Source organism: Anas platyrhynchos, chromosome 2 (assembly GCF_047663525.1).
Source record: "Anas platyrhynchos isolate ZD024472 breed Pekin duck chromosome 2, IASCAAS_PekinDuck_T2T, whole genome shotgun sequence".
Classification (NCBI taxonomy): Eukaryota; Metazoa; Chordata; class Aves; order Anseriformes; family Anatidae; genus Anas; species Anas platyrhynchos.
In genome coordinates, this window is record NC_092588.1 from 27746065 (window position 1) to 27769606 (window position 23542).

General features: G+C 35.8%; 1 protein-coding gene across 1 annotated transcript; it reads right to left on the reverse strand.

Moving 5' to 3' along the window:
- Positions 1–1264: 1264 nt before the first annotated feature.
- ATP6V0D2 (ATPase H+ transporting V0 subunit d2) lies at positions 1265–18838 on the reverse strand. The gene is made up of 8 exons (XM_005016737.6): positions 18561–18838; positions 12773–12944; positions 10782–10960; positions 8882–8961; positions 6980–7057; positions 3649–3825; positions 2215–2292; positions 1265–1673 (listed from the first exon to the last, which is right to left on the reverse strand). Exons 1-8 carry the CDS (start codon positions 18688–18690, stop codon positions 1512–1514), a joined length of 1056 nt encoding a protein of 351 aa, XP_005016794.2. The 5' UTR covers positions 18691–18838; the 3' UTR covers positions 1265–1511.
- Positions 18839–23542: the final 4704 nt, after the last annotated feature.

Sequence of the window (23542 nt, forward strand, 5' to 3'; positions counted from 1 at the left end):
TTACAGGTCAGGGTGTTTTGTTTTGTTTTGTTTTGCTTCTGGATTACTAGGTTTACAGAATAAAGAAGCCTAAATATGGAAATAAGATTTTATTATTTTCTTTTACAATTATGCCTATTTAGGCAATCCTCCTAAATGCCTACTAAATTATTTCTAAATGAAAGTATTTTTAAAATAATTATTTAAAGTTCTTACTGATTCATGATAAAGCAAAATATTGAAAATATTCCAAATTCTTTATTAAATCTGTATGGGATGTCCTGGGATATAACCCATTGGTTACATTTACAGTTTAAGCAGTGCGGTTTTAGCTATAAAAAGGGTGAAGTTTTCTTTTTTTTATGTATGTATATATGTCTGCATGTATGTGTTACAAGGAGAGATATATCTCAGTTCTTAAAAACATGATGCCTGAATGTCTTCCATAATTCTAAGGTGTTGAAATCATATATATATATATAATATATATATATATATTCTGTTTACTCAGCAGGAAATGGATTTTATTACATACTCAGCTGAAGATTGAGATTTTCTGTGGTCCAGCCTGAAGCTAAGAAATCATGCAGAAAATCAAGGTATAGCCTGTTTGAAATACAAGAGGGCAAATTTCTTGAATGGATTCTGAAGGCAGAATGTTGATGAGGTTTTCAAAATCCTTTCTTTTTCCTCAGCAGAATTAATCTTGTCCTACTACAATCTGGCTTCAACTGTCTGCTCTATTTTTAGTTACTGATCTTAGCCAGGACCTAAATAGCTCAGAGCTGGTGTTGTTTGTGCCTGATGTAAAACTGATACAGACTTGGCTGGTATTTTCATTCATGTTTCATAATCTTTCCTAGTGCATACATGAAGACGGTATCTTTGGTGTGGCTGGAGGAGATAATTATATTGCTGTGAAGTGGATCAGACACCTGCTGGACACTTATGGTGCACCTCAAGTGACCGTAAAGAAGTAAGTGAAGACATGTTCATGACATCCCACTTACATATTTACACTTAACTCCAGAGACATCTCACAGTTACGAAGGTTCAGGAAGCTCCCTCTTGAAATTCCTTGAGGGGACTCTCAGAGTAACCCTAAAGTTTATCCCTGTTTGTGTTGTAAGTCCTTCATAGAATCTTGTATGCCATGAAGAAGACTGTAAGTGTAAGACAGAAGTAGTGGTTTTGAAAAAACTCTTAATCAAAGTTAAGCATTAAAGAGCTTTACAAACATCTTTGGTGTAAAACTTACTTCCACAAGACAGAATGAATATGCATATAAGGCCTTTCCAGAGACTTTTTATTGATCTTTTAAATTAAAATGGGCACAAAAGCTATGAATGAGTCCATTAATATTTCCTGATACATATATCCATAACTATATTACTTTTCTGTCACACTGCACTATAGAAGGAGAATCACTAATACAACTCAAAACATAAGAGTTAACTTTTAAAATAACATTTTTCTTCTATTATATGAAATACTACTTCTTTTCAAGCACAGTAGGTTATAAATTCTCAGATTTAGAAAATTGGAATATAGTTGTTAATTTTGGTTCTGTGTCTCTGAGAAATGCATTCAGCAATCCATACGATATTTCTGCATTCTTGTTCCTTTAATTTCACATAGGCATAAAATACTCCAAAATGAAACTGGTTATTGAATGCAAGCACATTCAGCTTTACCTGTGGAAAAGATTAAACAAGTATTATGGTAATATATTAAAGAAAGCAAGTGGGATTTTTAAACGGGAGCTTTCATCATGAAGATTTCTACGTAATTTTGCAATCATGACTGATTAAGAGACTCAAGTAGAAATATAATTGAAATGTCATCTCTGGTTATCTGTTTTGGTAACAGACTACAGCAGCATTAGAGGCAAGTAAAAAGTAAAGGGCAGCGGTGAAATACCTTCTTCAGTAGACTATTCAAGGGAAATTTCACTAAGCATTTTACATGTTATGGCGTTCAGGTAGGCTATCAGGGTTGACAGTTCTATAGCTATTCTTCAAAAAAAAAATGCCCTGGGATTTATTTTATTTTAAAAAGGTTAATCCTATTTCATTTCATTGAAAAGTTGGCAGTCATAACAATTCTGCGTTTTTGAATATAAAACTGAATTATGCAATATAGTAGAAGCAAAAGCATAGTATCTCATTGTTTTAAATGTTATTTGGGGGGGGGGGGTAACATTCATTTTTATATTTTATGGTTAGACCCTCTTACCTCATGTTCAAAAAATGCATCTTCCAGTGTCTTTTCTCCAGCGTCACTCCCTACACCCTCAAACACAGCCTTGTATTCCTGAAAGCATAGACAATCACACAACAGAAGTAAGGAACTTTTGCATTTTGTGCATCACAGCTACCTTGCTTTATTAATTAATCTACATTAAGTAATCTTTCTGTGTGGAACTCATGTATAGATTACAATTTTCTATAAATCAAAAGTTGAAAGCATATAGTCACCAAAAATAAATAGAAGGAAAAAAAAAAAGGTGTTTGTTCTTGTGGTTTTTATTGTCATTTCCTACAGCTTAAAGTAATTTTCTGAAGGCACTGAAAGAGACTGACTGCAGAATGACACATGACCTTTCACTCCTTTGGATATAGAGTACTGAACTTCTTGTACAAATAGTATCCATCAGAGCCAGAGTTGTAAATGGAGCCAAAACCCTGAACTCTGATCCTCACGAGTGATCATTTTATTCCAGTAGTCAGCTAGATTTGCTTTATCTGCATTAATATTGTAATCCATCAGTCTGATATGTAACTGGAATATTCTGGAATATGCCCAGACATATTTGACTTTGTTTCTTATGTTACCTTTCTGTGTGTTTTGCTTCTTCATGTGTTGGTTATGATTTTCCTATAAAGTAGCAGTACAATATAGGTCTAGTACAATGGTTCCCAAATTCATCTAAATGTCCCACCATCACATGAATATACTCGCTCTGTCCCACATTTGATATGGTAACGTACTTCTATCATTCTGCTTGTGCACAGGAACAGGTATGGAGAAATCAATAGACTGGACATAATTTTGTTTGGTGTACCTACTTTGAGGTAGGTTAAATATTAAAAGTAATCACAGTACCATAGCTAATTTACAGAGCAAATGTTCTATATTGGTTCATCTTTAATAGCAGTGCTAGCTGCATCAGTATTAATAACTCCATCTACTTCTTGGATTCAATCTGTGAGTTAGGGAAAAATGTTAAGAACATTTTATTTTTACAGTACACTAGCAAAGAATGAGGTTTGCAGTCATGTGTGGCATGAATTATTTGATCCTCTTGTTTTAAAATAACATGTTTTTGTGCCAAAATCAGGCAGCAGCTGTGAACTTCAATTTGGGGAGGGTTAATGAAGTAAAAACAGTTTTGTTTATTATGATGTGATTTAGTGGTATTTAAACACTGCTGTAAGAAGAACTTTGTATTGCACTAGGATAATAAGTTACTCTGTCTTTATATCAAAGGCCTTTGATTCAATATATTTCTCTGCAGGATCTTTTGTATTTGTATCTTTGATGAATCCTTTATTCTTTCAAAAATGCTTTCAACTTATGTGAATTTTTGTTACAATTTTGTTGACATCAAGAGATGTTAAGTATTTTTATTTTCTTTTTTTGTTTGTTTTAAGAAATCAGATTACATACCGCATAGTAATCTGCAACACACTTCACTTGCTCGTAGTCATCTGCATTGGCCAACAGGTGCAAGCCTTCTGGATACAGTTTTCCACAGGTTGGATATAGCTTCTCTCTGTCATCTTTACTCAGCTCAGTGCCAAACGAATTAATGGTGATGATAAAAGCACGTCTGTCTGCCTCAAACTTAATGCATAAAATAAGGAATAAACAGGCATTATTAGAGATCTCAGTTCAAAATAACAGTTGTTTATTTGTTTGCTTGTTTGTTTTGTTTTTGTTTCATTTTCAGTAAGCTAAACTATGGAGGCTTAAAAAATAAAACTGTGCATTAGAAACATCTTATTTACAAATTGGAAATTCTAGTTTGCAAATACTTGTTAAATTTTAACTAGAAGGTCAAACAGTGTTTTGCAAGCACAGCTTTTATTCTGTGAATTTTGTACTGAAAATATCAACACTGCTACTTCCTCATTTCCCTGCTCGGTTGACAAGTTGTTGACAAAACATCTCCTCACACACCCTTTTGAAGTTACGAAATAATAGTCTTAGAAATAATAATATTAATATATTGAAAGGATCAGGAATCAATAGCACTGTTCTGAGATACCTCAAAGTGCTGCTGAGAGTAAAAGTTGAATGAAAAAAATGGAAAAATATAGTTTCTGAATGCACATATTTAAAACAATGATTCAATTCTGTGGAGGAGGTTGTTTACCTGCCAAGTTAAAGTTTTCAAATGTTTCAAATAACAGTTATTTTTAAATACATAGAATCAAGGGCTATATTTCTTCTCCCACTTTTAAAAGGCTATAGCATCTACATTTTCCCTGCAGCAGCAGACTGAAGGTCATTCAGTTGACTAGATCTTGCACTGGTGTTTTCTACAAGGCAAAATTTTACCTGCCATACTTACAACATTAATTAAAAATATGGCAAATAAAAATAATCTTACCCAATTCTGATTTAAATCTGTTCTTTTGTCTTGAGATCTAAACTGACTATGACTTTCTTTCTTCCCTTTATTATTATTTACCTTCATTTTTTAAGAACACGGAAGTGTCCACTCAGAAGTGTCTAAAAATTTCTGAGTGAAAATACAGCATGTGCAGATTTTAGGCAGTTTGCAACTTTTCCTGTGCTGCGAACTTTTGAACTGTTTTGAGCAGAAAGGTACCCTTTTCTGTTGAAAAAGACTGACAAATGCCATTGCGACACTGTTCTACAAATTTAGCAGTGAAGCACATAAGTCCTACTCCTATGTACTGGAACACTTTGTAACAGGTACCCAGCTGCCCTTTGGCACTGACTTCAGAGTAAGGAAAATGAATAAACAATACAGAAATAATGAGAAGAAAATAAGTGTGCTTGAAAAGATTTCTAGCTAATGAGTAACAGGGCCAAATTTGACTTGCCTTATTAATACGAACAGGCGTATCAGCCCTAGTGAAACTGTTTTGGAAGGATGAATGCTTTGCTTTATTAACCTATTAAAGCCATGTAGAATTTAGCTGGTAGTTTTGTAATATTTTGTTGGAAAAACATGCTCAGAGGCAATTGCAACTAATGCTACCAGGTATGGGGCCTAATCCTGGAGTGGTTCCCAGCTTGAGAAAAATTGCAGAATTGGTCCTATCCAGCCAGACCTCTCAACTCATCAAATTATTGGCACACAAGATTCTCCATTGAGGGTAATGTCAGGAGGCAGTTAGTTATTCAGTGACTTGGGCCACTTCATTGCTGCAGGTGAGGGTGGAGTCATAGGATGACCATTTGATAATTGCTTTGGTTTCCTTAGGGAAAACTGAAGCTCTGTGTCTGCTACCTGAATATTAGCAAGGCACCCTAATAACATGCCCAGCACTAGCTGCAGTGCAATTTCTTGTCAGATTCAGGGTAAAACATGCAACATTTGTTGTCCAAAGAGAGATCACCAGTACTTTTAATGTGGTAGGTTGGCAATGTGATGGTCAAGGATTTAGGGATTTTAAAATAGAAAACTCATTTTGGCAGAATAAATAAAAAGTATTCTTTTGAATAACTAATTTTTGGCTTTTTTGTAAACTCAACAATCTACCTTCACAATATTAAAGTAGAAAAGGAAATTTAGAGAAAAGTTTGCTGACATTAGGCAGGGATTTTAAAAGAGCTTATAATGGACCAAACTGTTAGCACTAGTATAAACAGAGTTTTACAATATGCTTAACCCAATGCTAGTTAGTAATCTCTCAGCATGAATGTCAAACTAAAAATGAACTTTCTGCAAAATCTGAATCACTGAGAAATGTCTTTACCTCTGCCAACCAATCTCTTGATTTTTGTTTTTCAGAATGGAATAGTAAAAATATTTAATTTCTGGACAATTCAACTTGATTAAGGATATTTTCTTTAGAAAGTAACCATAACATTATGAACTGGTAAAATAAAACATCAAATTGCATTGTCCTATTAGTATGTTATTTCATAAAATATAATTTATGCTCATTCGTATCTCTCTCCCATAATGTAGACTTTTAGCATGAGGTCATAAAAGCTCAGTGAATTTTGTTCAGTCAGTTTGCAGAGTACAAGTTTTCTTACCCAGAAAAAAAAAAAAAAGAAAAAAGAAAGAAAGAAAGAAAGAAAGAAAGAAAGAAAGAAAGAAAGAAAGAAAGAAAGAAAGAAAGAAAGAAAGAAAGAAAAAGAAAGAAAGAAAAAGGATTGTTAGGATTATTTCCTCCTGGAAGGAAATGATCTAGGAAAAACAAAAAAAAAGAGCTGAATACTGAGAACTCAATTTTATGAGTGTGTTAGGAATGTTGTATACCATGGAAAAAATAAGTGCTTAACTTTTCTGAGTTGAGACAAAAATCCTGAAATGTTGGACTTTTCTGAATGCCATTCAACTATAACTTCAACCATTAATTTTAATAGAAGAGTAAATAAACATGATGGTGCCATGAAGTTTAAAAAATATTGAATCATTCATACACAGTAATGCCAGAATATAGCTATACCAAATTTAATTTTGCTCTAGGAGATATAAGAGCTCCCTTTATTCTCTCTATATAATACAGAAATATGTTAAGGGACAACAGTGTAAGATCAGTGAACCTTTTTTTTTTGTTGTTCTGTTATAGAAAAATATTAACTGAGGCTAACTCCTCCCTGGACTATCTGTTTCTCAAGTCAGGAGGTAAAACTCATTCTAGAATAAAGAATTCAGTACCTCTCAGAATTATTATTCAAACATCTGACAAATAACTGCAAGTGGAGAGAGAAGAAACAGGAAAAGCAAAGTGACTTAATTATAAAAGCATTTTGGAGTACTTTCATGTACAATGAGTGAATGTTTTCTTACCTCAAGAATGGGTCTCATTATTTCTGCTGTAGTACCTCCTTGTTTTTCACAAAACTTATAGAATGCCTCAAGATAAGACTACAAAAAAGAAGAAGAGAAATATTTTAAATGCTACTTAAAAAGTTGACCACATAGTCATGAATCTCATTTTTAAATACTTCCATTAACTTTGATAATTCTACCTACGAATTTAAATTCATTTATGTGCTTAATTACTTTGCTGGATTGAATAGTAAAATGCAAATACCATGTTCTTACAATATATATTTAAATGTTTTTAAAAGATGTTACAGAACAAATATTACGCTTTCTTTGCTCTCTTTTGCATTCATAAAGAATGAACTTCTTTAGCTCCATTGAGCTTCCACTGCATAATAAGCAGATGGCTGAAGGCAACTCTGCGTTTATAGTGTGGAGGAGGGGATTTGGGTATATGCCACGGCTGTTTGGCCAGCACTATGAGAATACACAAACTAATCCCTACTGCTCTACCCTTCAAAACCCTGGATTAGGACAGAACAGTGGACTAAGTTTCTGTAATAATGGTCTGCAGAACCCCTTGGTATATTGAAGACTCCCTCCTTTGCATCCATTTCAATACACCTTAGCAGGAAGGACCCCACGTATCTCAGAAATGTTGTTCCCCCTGCCTCCCCCTCCTTCAAAATACTGTCTTAAGGAACATTTATATTATCCAAATGCATTTGCCACAACTCCACCAATCTTGTTGAAGGAAGATGTCAGTAGCTATGCAATTAAGTGAATTTTAAGTAGAGATGTCTCGAGGGGGATTTGCTGCATGGGATTTTTAGTTAGATTCTGTAGAGTTCTGATAATAGAGCTGAAACATAATTGATCACATTGACAGCTGAAGCAGAGGAGAAAGGATATGTTAATAATTTAGAAGTGTTTGCAGAATGATCCTCCTGACACTTAGCAGTGTGAGAAGAAAAAATATAAATATTAGTTTTAATAATTGTAAGTTTGTTGTAATACAAATTTACAAATACAAATACAGGACATAAGAATCAAATCTGTATGTTATCAAATAGAAAGTGTCTAGTTTATTAGTAACTGATATTGTTAAGAATAATAAGATTAGCAGAGTATTTAAGAATTAAATATCATATTGGGAATTAAAAAATATCATTTCTAATAGAAGATTTTTTTTTCTTTTCCCTTAATGCAATCGGATCACTTTAAGAATACTTCCTGCAGTCTGGGGCATCCACTGTGAAAGATGACAAAGAATCTGCAGAGAATATGCTGGGAGAAACCATTAACAGGATGAAATATCTATAGCCTTTAAAGACACCACCATAAAAGTATTGACCTGTGTGCTAATATTTGTAAAGTACATTGAAAACACAAGGCACATATTAGATGAATATCCTTACATTAGTGTGTCATAGCAATGCTAAATATAATTTAAAAAAAAGAATGAAAATTAAGCAAAAACATTAATTTAAAAAATGCCATCTAGACTCAAAGAAATTAGACCTTTTTCAAATTACATTTACCTTTTATGAATAAAAATAAATGTTAGCCAAAAGCCTGACTAGGATTATTTAGTAGATAACAGTTCTGCAGCACTTGGTGGATAAAAGAGTTATTCACAAACAAATGGATCTGGATATTAGCCTGACATCTAAAGCTTTTTCATTAATGAGATATTAAATTTGATTTTGGATGCAGACCTAAAATTTGAAATCTCTTCAGACACTGAAGTAGAAATCAGAGGAGCTGGATTTGATTCCTGGACTTATCATCCAGGTGACCTTAGACAGCTTGCTTTGTCTCTCCATGCTTCTGTTTCCCCATCCATAAACAAGGGTTAATGATGCTGACCTTCTAAAATGCTTTTAAAACCCCAAGTATTATTGTTATGTTGCAAGAACTTGCCTTGTACAGTTTGTTGCGCATTATTTCAATGTTCATTTCATCCAGGTCATTTTCAGACAAGCAGTCTTGAAAGAAAGCAGCTGAAAGTAGAATTTATTATATTGCAGTATGAATGTACATGCTGGTAATATGCATCTCTTGTCTATTGCCATTCATACCAGTGCATGAGCAAGGATCTGATGTTTCTGTTGTATGAGACACAGTGATACACAAAGAAGAAGAGAAATCATCTTGATTTTCTGCTTATCCTTATACTCCCTCCTTTTTAATAAGAATCTGTTGTGAAGAGAATCAATCAGTGCAGCAGAGTCCACATCTCCAAAGACCATCAAATGGGAAATGCTAATGAAAGCCCTAATCTTCTCTGAAGTAGATTGTTTGGTCATTAGGCAGATTTCCCAGTGAAGAACATTAAATATAATTTTTGTCCTAAATCACACAGGTGTTCTTCCATTGTTAAGGAGAATCCTCTTTCCTAGTTTACCTCTTCCTTTTTGGATATGTTTGTCAGTGGGAGAAAGGTAACAGGATGCAACTAGAAAGGGGCACAAGCTTTGACCCTGACCATCTGTATTTCCAGGTCCTCTGCAGAACTGGCTAAAAAGCAAACTTTTGAAAAGGCAGGTGGGGGATGAAGTTCATTTATGTGGCTGGGCCACTTTAAAATACTATATAAAATAATTTGCAAAAGTATGCCAATCCGTCACTGTTAATGAACTTTGTTAGTGGGGCAGGCCAGTGCTGCATTAGAGAGAATATTGTCTGAGACAGTGGCAACATGAGATAGTATTTCGGGAGAGTGTGTAGGCCTGGCTTACTCTCCCAGCATCCAGTTGGGAGATGAAAGACACTAAGGGGCATAGCCCTGATAGTTTCCTTGAGTATCTGATTGCCTGTGAATTTCTGTTGTTTTCTTAAAAATCTGATAATACTTAGTATTAAACATAATAAATAAATGATAATATCAATCTTTGATAATAATAATAATTGATAATGTTCAGTAATTAAACATATATATGTATTAATTGGCAATAAATTAATTTTAAACAAGTTGAGTCTGTTTTATCTGCAACACCAACTGGTAAGTGATCTCTGTCTCTATTTCAGCCCACAAGTTCCCTTTTCTGTCCATTTTTTCCCTCTTCCAATGGAGGCAGAGAAAGAGCAAGCAGCGGAGTGGGAGTCAGGCTTCTGCCTGGAGCCAAACCACGAACCTGCCATAACTTCAGTGCTTCCATAGATGGTCAAATCTATTCAGATACATCTTATTCTCTGTACCCTTCCCAACAAAGCCCCACAACTTGGTATTTTTTCTTGTTTGTGTTGGCTACTGCAGCACATTGAGGAGAATTTCATCTCACTTTCAGAATGTGAAGTTCCCAGCCCCGGCTCTATTTTGCCTTTAGAATTAGTCCTTCAGGATGGGATTGTCTGTGTGCTTGAATAATGCCCAAATCCTCAGGAGAGAGATTCTAGGTTATACCACAACATCTAATATTTATTAGTAACTGTCTGTTTCTTGATCCTTAGTGAGGGATAGGCAAGATTTTATCTTGAATTTTTTAATTATAGATGCAGGTGTTGAAATAAAAATCTAGATGCTCTAAATCAATGGCTACTTTGAGTATAAAAGATATCCATTACTCTTCTTGAGTAGCGTGTTTTCTTTGTGTCTGCTATCAAGGCTGATATAGACGCTGTTAATAAATGTTACCAGAAAAAGTGCTGAACACCACTTCAGAAGTGCTTGATCCAGTTTCATCAGCCAATTATTTAAACATTTTTTGTTACCAAAGCACAGCATATCCAGTGGAAAACATGCTACTTGATCTCAGATGTTCTCAAGTATACAAAATTAGTAGTTTCAAGAAGCAAATAAGAAGTAATTTGGTATTCCTACCTAATGGTGTGTCAACCAAAATTGCATTGAAGAGCTCTGTGGGGTTTGAGGCAATGCTGACTGCTTCCATTTGCTCAAAACTCCCCAGTGGATGGCACTTGGGAACCAGTTCAGCTATGGGTCGCTGATGTAATGTGCCAGTTATTAAGAGAATTACATTGTCAATCATGTAGCTGTATCTGTATTTGAAATAAAAAATAAATTAACATTGGTTTTATGATGCATTTTGGTTTGAAAAAAATACAAAAGCAAGATTTTTGAAAATTACTAAAAACACTGAAGTCAGAAATGACCACAGTATTTGCAGGTATTTATATTCACTCTTTATCAATGTCTCATTTATCAAAAACAAACAGAAGTTTTAAAATTGCAAGTAGGCAACACAGTTTTTGTTTTAAATTACATGATGACTGGTTTGCAAAAAAGACATTTCTAAAGAAGGGGAAACTGAAACATGATAAGCTTAGCAGCTGTGAAATGTAGGTTTGACAATGCATGGTACAGAAAAGTAAATCACCTGAGCTAATAGCTTCTCTACTTTGGGATTTTGCTATATCACATCCAGACGGGGAGAAGTGCACAGGAATCTAGGCACTAAAACTGCAGATGGACCAGTCTTAGGCTTTCTTCTCACTCAGCTTTAAACATCATCTTAGGAGAAAACTATGATCAAAGTCTCACAGATTTCTTATTTATTGCTAAAACTTTTCAGTAGAAGTTTTCTATGAGCTTCTTACTAGTTTTGCTGTTGGAGACAGGTAAGAGTTTCATCAGTGACTCAGAAATGGAAATGTGAAAGCTATTCCCTTGGGATGCTTATAACAAGGATGCTAGTCTTCAGCTTGTGCTGTAGGTTCAAAACACAGCTAGCAACATACAGAGATTAATATGATCTCACACAAAATCTGTGGTGGAGCTTAAGGATCTGGTGATACATAGTTCCGTGATGCAATAGTTTTGTTAAATATCTTAAACTAATGTCTCTGTTACCACAAAACAACAGCATATAGAATGTATGCACATGTGTACATACGCATATCAATCAGTATAAGAAAAGAGCTGCCATAATTTTCATATTTTCACTTTCATTTCTCTGAAGCAAAACCCAAACATTGTATACCAATAGGTTATAGCAGTCTGTCCCAGGGCAGTCTCCAAGATCCTGTTGATATAACAACCTAAAACTGATTAGTCACACTTGAACAAAAAAAAAATGATACTATTATGATAAAAATATTCCTTGAAAGTAAGATGAACAGTCTTGTGAGAATACATTAAAAAGACCAAGGGGAATAAACAGTTAAGTAAAATATTCTAGTGACATTTCACTAATCCGTGTTGTTATACTGTTATAAAGCAGAACCCCATTCTTTCCTTAATGTTAAGTCATTTATTTACAAGTTTTGTCTGTTTATAACTGCATAGAGATCAGAACTTTCTCTTAATCTGACATCAAACAGCACTTGTGCTTTTAAACAAAGCCACTTGGATCTAAGTATCTTGCTATATACAATATAAGGTTGTTCTGGTTTTAATGTTCAAATGGTATAAAAAGTATGGTGGGTATATGATGTGTAGTCTTTAAACAAAATCTAGAATTTGACACATGCCTAGGAATTAAATCACTGGACATCATGAAATTGTACATCTTGCATGAGTCACCCCCACAAACTTATTTTTGCAAGTTCTCTGATTTAAATGACATTTGAAAATAATAATATTTTTTTCTCAGTCTCCCCCACTACTCTAGGCCATGTGTGCAGTAAAAATCTTCTTTTCTTGTGTTCTTTAAAATAAGTGGTTGCGAAGACAACAATTATTTTCAGAATAGATATTAGCAAATAAGGTATGTAAATATTACAGTATCAAAGTAATTTCACTGTTTTTGAAATTTAATGTAAATTCCACTAAGATGTATTTACATTGTTTTAACCTGAAGCTGTGCTTTTGCTTTGAGTACATAATTTAAGCAATGTGGTAATATTACTTACGTGATAAAATTCAGAAAAGTTGCAAGTGGTTCAAAAGCATGGTTTCTAAAGTAATGAAATTCTGTGAGTAGCTTTGTTTTCAGTTTTTCATCAATAGTGGAAATAGTGAGAGGGCCAGGTTCATTAGCCAAGAAGTTGCCATAGTCTGTAGTCTGTAGATGTAACTTTAGATCTGAAATTAGATTCAAGGAAGATCATGAAAATAAAATGCCATTATATTGTCTACAAATAAAATCAAACAATATTTAAAATGTTCCTTTGTAATGTTATATTTTCATATGAAGGGTCTGATCATACATAAGATTTTACCATAGATGATACAGAGTAAATACATAATTACTGCAAATTTATACTGCCTTCTCCGAGTAAGACTCATTGCTACAAGAAACCAGAAGTATTTTACACCTCTGCCATAAGTTTTACTCGTAAATGTAATTTACAGTCACAACAAGCACAGTGTTAATTACTGCTGTCCCTCACCCCTTCCCAGCTCAATGTTTTGATTTCACAGATTTATTCAGGGCACCAGTACTGAATCATTATAATGTGTCGGTTTTCTCTCCTGTGATACAGTAGACTGTTATGTATCAAAAAGAATCATCCTGTAACTTTGTTAAGATCTTCAATTTTCATGTGAAACGTTTAAATCTCATGTAAGACTATAATCTCATGTAATCAAGCTGCCTGAAGAAAATGAGAGAACACATCTTGCCTGGCTCAGACTCTGGTCTCCAAATGAGGTCTGCAGGAGAGTGCTTGAAAGGGCACAGTTACCCTCCCTTAGCATTTCTGTTTTGGCTTTGCCTGATTTATGGCTGCTATTAACAGATCCTAAGAAGCTGTTCCAGAAACTTGGGTTATCGTGACATTCTGCCAGTGCTCCCACCATGGTAATTGGAGAAAATGGGTTGATTAGGCAGCAAAGTTGAAAGAATCTTTTATAATATCAAAGAATTAATTTGATAAGTTTCCTCTGTTAGCTATTTTCCACCATGAAGCAAAACTGATTTGAATCAGTTCTTAGTGTTCAAAGCAGTTTAACACTTCCTTTTAGAAGTGTTATATTGTGTAATTATGTTCAAATGCTTTATTAAAAGTACCATAAATTATAGATTGAGATAATGTTATAAGGCTTTAGCATTTATAATTATTAGATTTCCATATAAAAACTGAAGTGATATTTAGGGAAATGAATAGCAACACTCCCACCAACTGAATTAAGGGTGTGTCTACAAGAGAATTTAATATGCATTAGCAAGGTGTGCATCAGTAGAGTAGATACTCTTTCCTAATTCCCCACATGCATATTTTCTTTGTATGCCTACACTGAGACAATGCAAAAGAACTAGTGCATTGCAATTCTGACTCCTAAGTCTAGCACTAACACTATGAGATAGATAACCTTCAGAGTTTTTTACATGAGTTTTACTGGCACTACAGCTCATTCCAGTGACTATATCAATGCACTGTTTTGGATAGGACAGTCTTGCTCAGGTAGCACTCTAGAACTGGTAGCATTTCTCTAGATTTTCCTGCATGAGATTGAAGTCATGCTGTCAGTTTAAACTAATTGATTCTTAAAATAATATAGGTCATCACAGAACTGTTAATGAAAGAGAGCACTGGAGAGTTGTTTTTTCAGTCATCAGAGTCATATACTAGGAAACAGTCAAAGTTTCAGTATAGGTTTCTATCCAGGAAGAAGAAAAAGAATCCAAATATGAAAAAATGAAAATTACTTAATTCAAGAGAGAGATAAGAAAGGTGAAGGAGAGAAACAAAAATACAGAATTATGACAGAAGTTTATCTAAATATGTAAGACTAACTTAAAAACAAAACAAAAAACAATACAAAAATATTTTCATATAAGAGCTAAATTTCCTCTGCAAACTGATAATTTTTACTTTCTCTTTACTGCAAAGAAGGTAAAAATACTCGGTGTATGGTATGATTACAATACACTACCTCATTACATGCAGAGAGCCAAAATCTAGCTTTCCTCAAATCCTTTCCAAATGAACCAGATACCTAGCTTGAGTCACACTCTGTAAATGCATTCTGGACACAGGTTTCCAGGAGCTTAGCACCTAAAGCAGACAGCAAAACCCAAATATCAACCCTAAGTATTGACCATTCTGAAATATGTTTAGTATAATGTGATGAACAGAAACCAAAACCAACCTACTGTGGGTAGGATGTCTCTGACAAGACTGTGATTGTCTGCCTTGGTTCTTTTATTGTCTGAGTAGTTTTAGAATCTACACCAAATCACAAGGTATAAAAAATATTAACCATAACACATGATATTGTCCTACCTGGCTCTCAAAATCATGGAAGAAATATTATGTCCAGGAATATTGGATGAATGACCCTGTCACTTCCATGGCCTATTTTAGAGAAATATTTCTTCTACCCAATTTAATAAATTCCAGCATGCACACTGTACGTAAAAAACAGTAGTCAACCTGATGCCATAGCCTTGGCCAGAACATTTGAGAAAATAATAATCAAAAAGCTCCAATAATATAAATCAGGATCATCACAATCAGAGTTCACGCCATGGCAGGGAGAGGCTAGTTTAAGATGAGTATGTTTAAAACATGAAGAAAGAGTACTGGAAGAGCATTAGTCTGATCTCTAAGCATCAAGCACATGGAGTCTTGTCTGACTCCTCACTTTAATAGCCAGCTACCATCACTTTTCATTTACAGTTACTTCAGCTGCTGCATGCTGGTGTTCCAGCATGGGCAAGTTGTGGATTTATTTCATTGGTGGGAGCAGAGCTGGACTGCTTATCCTTCTGTGACTTTGCTTCCCTTCTAGAGAGCAGCACTCTTTCCATCAGGCAAGGAATCAAGGAAAGAACAAAGCACTGAATGTAAAACCTCACATATTCTGCTTCAGTGCCAGCGCTGTTGCTCTGGGGATCCCATTCCCCCAAGACAGATGATGCTGTAGAGCCAGACTGGTAGCATGCCATGTTGCAGAGGTTCCAGCCAGTGTTGCGGACCACAAGGTAGCTCCATGAAAATGATAATAATTCATACAAGCCCCAAAGGATGTCTAAATTCAGCTGAAGGGCACTTCTCTCTGTGTGGCCCTGAATTGAGAGGACACAATGCTAACTTAAGCCACTTAGCAACCTCCTTTTTAACATTCCCTTTCACTTTTCTACATAACCTGTTATTGCCAAGCAGATGTAAAGCTCTAACCCATGTTTTCTGCTTGTGGTTCTTCTGTACTGGCATTATGGGTTCTCCTCCAGAGATATCAAAACCACTTTGAAATTAAAAGACCTTTTTGATTCTATTTATGGGTTACTTGGGGTGGTTTTGATTTTGTTTCTGCTTGTTGGTTTTAGCATATTTATAATATTTTTAACTTACTCCACTTTTTGTGGTCTGGTACAATGCCACAGAATGCACAGTGGTGTAAATTTATTACCTTTGAATGTGAATACATGAATTGAAGGCATTATAGGACAATCAAAGTAGTACTACAGCACAAATGCATATGCTGGATCCAACTCCATTTCCTAATTTAGAGGTAAGGGTCTGCTTTTGGTGTACTGTACACTTGTGATTCAACTTCAGTACTACAGCATCATTTATTTGTACAGAGATTTGTATAATTAACCCCATGGACAAATCCAATATTTCTCAGTAGTATGCTTGGTAGATAAGTGATGGCAACCTGATTTAAAACAGCAACAACAACAACAAATACACTTTTTCTACAAGTAGAAAAATGGTACAATGGAGGTAATGATGTTCTGAAGCTGATTAGGAAAGAAAAAGGAAGTGATAGTGGGTGCTGAAGATATTCTGGTAGGCAGGTTGATGAAGACTGTTCTTTCTGTAGCTGAAATGCATTTGCATTCTAAAATTGAATGAACATTAGAAAGAAGAAAGTTCAAAAGTAAAAAAGTTGCTGTTTTTTCTACTGTAAATCTTACTTAAGAAATGATGTCACCTCTCTGTTTTGATCTTCCCATAAGGAACAGGGCACATGCTTAATAAAGGTTCATATATCTCAGTAATATTTGAAAACTACTCCCTGGTTGTAAATATCTTTCTTGTAAAAATCACTAAAAATGTAAATAATTTTTAACCATTCTCCAGACATGGTTAACCATTTTACCCATGTCTCTTGAACAGGAACAGGAATTCTTTTGGAAAGGGTGAGGAAAATATTAATTCCTTGTATGTTTTTAAAAAAATATATTTAAACTTGTCTATTTTTTAACTTATTCAGAAATAGCCAGGATTTTATTTTCTTTTTCCTCATGGAACCTTTGGTGACATCATCTCCAGGGTTCCTCTGCAGAGAAAAATGAAGAACAAGATTTAATGATTCCATCATTCTGTATTTCCCGTCCTTTATAGATGTTTGAAGCTCTATTAGCTTTTCCTAAACCATGTGTAAACTCATGGAGCAGGACTGTTCAATTTAAGCAGTTAAATGCAACATCTGTAGAGTCCTTAATTTTCATAGATCATACACTGCTGGTTTTGTCTAGCTGACATAAAGAATACATTTCAGTTCTCAGAGTAAGTAAGTGTTTACATGTGTTCTGTGTGTCCAAACTGACACTGTATGAAATGAAGAGCTCATGTAGGTCTTCAGTTTATCAACTAGAGTAGGCACATGCACTTGGTCAGTTCAACAGTCTCTAGTCACATTGACTGTACTGGAAAATCTCTTCTTTAACTATGAGAGGATTTTTTTCCAGCTGACAGCTAAATACCTACATCTGTCTATTTAAATGCAGTTCTTTTAATCTGCAAGATTAATGTGTGCAACCTTCCCAGGCTTATACTGTAACAGTTTAGACAGTCTCAAGACTCTGATGCATGTGGGAGTCATCGCATTCTTCACTTCTCATTTCCTCAGCTCTATCACTGCATAGACAAAGCAGTTGAAAACAGAATAAGCTTATTAATTCTTGCTGTCCTTTTTGCAAATAAATCTAATATACTCTGTATTATAGATGAGATTTCAGTATACAATCATAGCTTTTATTTGGGGTCAAGGAAAGAAACTTTATGTTCCTTTAAAAAGGTGAATTTTTCTGTTGCCTTTTTGTCTTGCCAAGTGTCCAAAGGTATGTCATATGATTTTTTGTACAAGTCTGTCTTCATCAGGCTGTGACCAGTCTTGGCCACGGAAAGCTGCTTTGGAAACTACTGTGTGTTCTTTTATTACTGTGGCAAAGTCACCTTGGAAAAAAAAAAAAAAAACTTTTTTTTTTTTTTAGCTTCAGAGTATTTCAGTTTTCTACCTTTGTGACATATATGTTTCTCTTCATGGTAAGCAAAATGTCCTTGACTGCCCTAGAACTCATGAAGTAATAAAGTATTGAAATTATATCTTATATCTTTTATAGAGAAATTCAGTGCTGAATGGTAAGTTTTTAATAAGATTCTGCAAAGTATTTTGCCCAGCTGCAATGTTACAAAACTTCCATATTCTCGTAGTCCTGTACAATGGTTAATATATGTGAGATTACCAGTGCCTACAGGAAGTCTGTGGATGAGATTTCCAAGATTTATCAGTAAACTAGAAAACCCCATCATCTGGATTGCTTTTCAAATCACAGTCTGTACAATCCTAGGGTAATTTCAATGGAAACCTATTAGATTAAATATAAGAACAGTTCTTAAAGGAAAGCAGGGTCATATCTGGCTTTTAAGATAAGGCTGTCAATACTTTGGTCTTTTACCTTCCATTCTTCAAAGATCCAAGCAACAGTATTTCTTCCCAAATAAAATAATCCACCAAACTTACCTTCTAGTGTCTCACACTGTGCTAAATTGACATAGTCTGCACTTGTCAAGATCCCAGCTTTGAACCCTCGGACCAGACCCTCCAGGTAGCCATGGTCCACATTGAAGTAAAACTCTGAGTAGCCCGGCATGGAGAAAAGGAGATTTGAGCTTTCTGTTGGATTCTTGATGGTACTGAGTATTTGCCACCAACTGTTTTCCTCCCCTTTGGAAGGAGTGACAAATAGTCACTGTTTTCCTGCCAGCCTATGATTGTGTTTTACCAACTAGTTTCTTCCTGTTTCTTGCTCCAAGTATATATAGTTCCAGTATAGTTGATGCTTACACAACAGCCAGCCAGCAAATCCAACTCCCTCCTGTCAGAGCCAGAAAATGAATCTATTATTGTTGAAAGAGAAGCCAAAAAGGGAGCATGAGATTTAACCTTTGATTGCAAAACTGCTCTGTACTGACTGGAAAATAAAAAAGCTTATTAAAAAGCTTGATAGCATTTTCATATTTCTTAAATATGAAACAAACAGAAAGTTATCTGTGAATATATATTGAATAAATATTTCCACACTAAAATGGTCAACTGCAGTAGACCACAGAAAAAGAATCTCATAAACTATTAATGTTACTTAAATGCTTTTTAAGTGTCTGTGTATGACTTTTTATTTCTGATTACCCCAAATTTTCTACTGCCTATCACTACTGAGAAATATGTATATAAATTATAAGAGTCTTATAATAATTACTGTGAACATTAGATCGTGCCCATAGGTGCTAGATAAGTGAAAGGTCTTTGAAAGGTTCAATTTTCTTTAACCTTAAACATTAACATTAACATTTAAAGTGGATATCCAGAATTTATCTCAAAACCATAATTTGTCAAAGATCAAGTCAAAATAGTCTGGTTATATTCACCAAGATGTGGAAATAACTCATATTTTTTCCTCTTACAAATTAAAGATTGGAAAAATAAGAATCTTGATTTCTGTAATGCAAATTTCGGGCCTTTGTAGGCTTCTGGATTTTGATTAAAAATTAAACTCAGAATTGTGCTAAATCTATCAGTGAATTTTATACTGAACTGGTAAGTCTGCTGCCTTTCATATTTAGGTGTCCCCAGTCTGACTCTTCAAAGTGGCTACACTTCTGTAATCAACACAAAAAGTCTTTTTTACCCCCTAAATTCACTATCACATGCAACATATGTCTTCAGGATTTGCTGGAAGGGAAAGTCTCATATTGCACTAGGTGATACTAAGCTATGTAGTTAACTGGAGCTCAGGAACATTTCAGTGAGGTGTTGAAGACTGCTGTGTGGTTGGAGGGTTAGCACCAGCAACAGGAACTACAGCAGCTGTCTGCCGTCTGCATCTCAACACTTGGGCTCGGTTTTCAGTGCTTTTAACAAGTTTGGTGCCTTGTGTCGGCTGAAGACGAGCAGCTTGGCTTTTCTATTGATCTCTTGCATTGAAACGTGGCTGCAGTGAGAGCTGTGAGCTGGCAGCCACACCGGCAAAACTATGGGACTTTTGTCCCTAACCTGGGAGCTGAGTGATGACAACTTGGTACTCACTAGGTCATTCCTGTCTATACTGCCTCACTCCTGGCCGCGGCACGGCTCTGCGTGCCACACAGGGAAGCACGAGGTGCCTGGGTGTTTGCTGATCAAGCAGCCACCCTAGGAAGAAGGTCACTAGCTACCTGGCTTTCTGTCCAGGAGTCCCTGGTGGGCTAGCGAGAGCTATGGCCCACCCGTCAGGCCAGGCCAATACTGGTACAATTAGTACTAGCAGCTTGAAGTTTGAATTAAAATTGATTCAGGCTGACATGGTTAATTCCATGCCTGTGAGCAACTTCAGGGAAAATAATGACAGCATTTTGGATGTTTAAAAAATCATGTGCACTGATATGCAAAGTGTAAGTATCTGAAAGTTCAAATGGTGCCCGGGGTATTGAAGTTTCTTTCCTTCTCGAAAATTGGGCTAACAATTTTAAGGAAGTCTGGTTTTAATATTGCAGAGTTAACCCAGCAAAAGAATGAAACAGATGACCCCCCCCTTCCCCAAACAAGCTATTTGTTTTTGTTTCCCAAGTCTCCATGCCCACAGTGTCCAGATTCTCCTCTTGCATAGAATGCAAGAAACTGACAGAAGTTTGTTGGTGTTTCAAAATCCAGGGAAATTTTTCAAGGTGTGTTATCATTTTCAGTGCCTCCTATTGCCATGTGAAGATATCTAAATTTTAATTTAAACCTGCTTTTTCGATGTCATCATCATTGTTCTAGCTTGTTCCACTCAACTGTCTGTTATTCATTTTTTCAAGGAATATAAACGAAAAATAAAAACACGAGGGACTCATTATTGTGTACACTATCAGCAATGTTTGTTTTTACCCTACACATCTCTAAAAGTGTGCATTACATAAACAAGTAATGTCTTGCAGCAGCTGAATTCAGGCCTCCCCCAGCTGCAATCAGAGTGTATCAGAAGACGGAACACATCCAGCTGGTGGCAGTCCAAGCCTGTCCTGCTGAAGAGTTTCCAGAACTTCAAACAGCAGAGCCAGTGCAAAAATGGCTTTGCACCAGAGCCTAAATTTAGTAAGGTTTGGGGTCATGTAAATACTGACTGGCAGGTGCAAATACCACCACCGGTGATCCTCCAGTGAGAAATTGCAACCACAAGATCCAAAAATACTGCTTTCAGGCCCATCATGTGAAGTGCTATCTCTCAACAAACTTGTTTCATGAAATCGCTGTATTTTTGAAAGATTTCACATCATCATGAAAGCAGGCTAGACTCTCGGGTGATTTTATCTATTAGGGAATTTATCTATTAGGGGATAAAGAGTCCAGTGCTGTAATTTGGGTTAGTAGGCTGCATTCAGCAACACCAGGAAATGGTTTTCTCTCTCTCTCACTTTTTTTTTTTTTGTTGTTGTTGTTTCAAGAGAAGTTGTGGTTGAAAGGAGACAGTTTTACCAGCAAAACTTAGAATGCACATAATTAGAGACCTGCCTAAATTTTTATATAAAAATATATGAGAATATCTTCAGTATCTGTCGTAATTTCTTATCATGAATGGCTGGTACCATATGGATTCTTCAGTGTTTTGGGGTGGGTATGTTTTTATTCAGAAATTATAGTTTTTTATATTTATGAACTTAATTAGACAGAATTGACTTTAAAAAAATGACCATGTGAGAAAATACAATACTCTCACCTGTTACCTTTGTGGAGTGCAAAGGTTGAGATATATTTAAAAGAATTTTCTATCAGTGAGCTAAGCAAATACTGATAGCATGTTTGTAAGCAGATGTTAATTGAGGTTAAGCAGAATTAGCAATACAAAACTGTTCAAATCTATGAGCAGAATTTAACCTTCGATATCAAGGTTTCTGAGAAACTGTGAAACAAAATGTGCATATTATTCAACCACAAGAGGTCATCCTAAGACTGCTGTAAACCACAGCCAGTTTTTTCACTTTCACTAGAAGAAATTGACTTGGAAAGAAATACACAAGAAGTTCTGGTGTTTTTAATTTGTTTTCAACTAATCTAATGTTAACAATAAAAACCACATATACTCAGAAGTGGCAAACAAAGTATTTCCGTTTTACATATATTTTTGCTACATCTACAAATTTTCTCTGAGCTTCCTCTTTTTTTTTTTTTTTTTTTTTTCTCCTTTTTTTAGCAGTGTTGACAGCCACGAGGTTAATGCTGACGAACAAATGATAAAGAATCAGCAGAAGAGTGAGTAAGGCGTATTATGTGTTATACCAATGGAATGTTGAACCTAAATCACATGAATTAAACTTACTCCTTTTTTCACAAGTACTGAAAGATAATAAAACAAAAGTTACTGAAGTTGTGATTGCACAATTGCTTACATATATAATCAGCATTATATGTGCCAGTTTCGCTTTTATCAGTATAAAGTGCTGATTCAATGTGAGGGTTAAACAGATTTCTTTATCTCTGTGTATAGTATGACTCTTTCTGTTTATATGTGGGAGATTTTTGACCTAACACTCTATAATTCCTACACGATCTGTAGAAAATGCACCTCCTTTACATAGAAATCAGAAGTGTGCTAGCATGGGTAGCAGAAGTGTAGCTCAGCTACCTCAGTACACTCAGCTAACATAATTATGCTGGTCCCAGTTTCTGCACTTTGCTGAGCTGCACTCAGCCACAAAGTAATAGCCCATAATGGATATGGTGGTTTCACCCTGATGGGCAGCCCAGGTCCACCACACTGCTGTCTCACTCCATACCCTTCAAAAGAATGGGGAGAAAATACAATAAAATATTTCAGGGGTTGAGATGACAAAAGGAAGATCACTTGCCAATTACTGTCACAGGCAAAAGAGACTCAGTATAGGGAGATTAATGTTATTTATTACCTCTTGATAACAGATTAGCGTGGTGAGAACTAAAACACCTTCTCCCTCCACCCACCCTCTTCTAAGGAATGGGGATGGGGTTGTGGTCAGTCCACACTGCTTTGTTAGTGTGAATGCTTTTATTGCTGCTCCATCACTGTTAGTCTCTGCCCCTGCTCCAGCACGGGTCTCCCATGGGCAGCAGCTCCCACCCTGACTCCCTGCTCCTGTGTGGGCTCCTCTCCACGGGCTGCAGCTCCGGCCTGGGGCCTGCTCCTGTGGGGGCTCTCCATGGCCGGCAGCCTCCTCCAGGCCACATCCACCTGCTCCACCGGGGGCTCCTCTACAGGCTGCAGTGTGGAGATCTGCTCCATGTGGGACCCACGGGCTACAGGGGGACAGCCTGCTCCACCAGGGGCCTCTCCACAGGACACAGGGGAACTGCTGCTGCGTGCCTGGAACACCTCCTGCCCTCCTGCTGAACTCACCTGGTGGTCTGTGAGTCTGGTTCTCACTACTCTCTCCTGCTGCTGTTGTAAAGCAATTTTTGTTGTTTGTTGTTTTATTGTCCCCTTCTTGAATCTGCTCTGCCAGAGGCCCACCCAG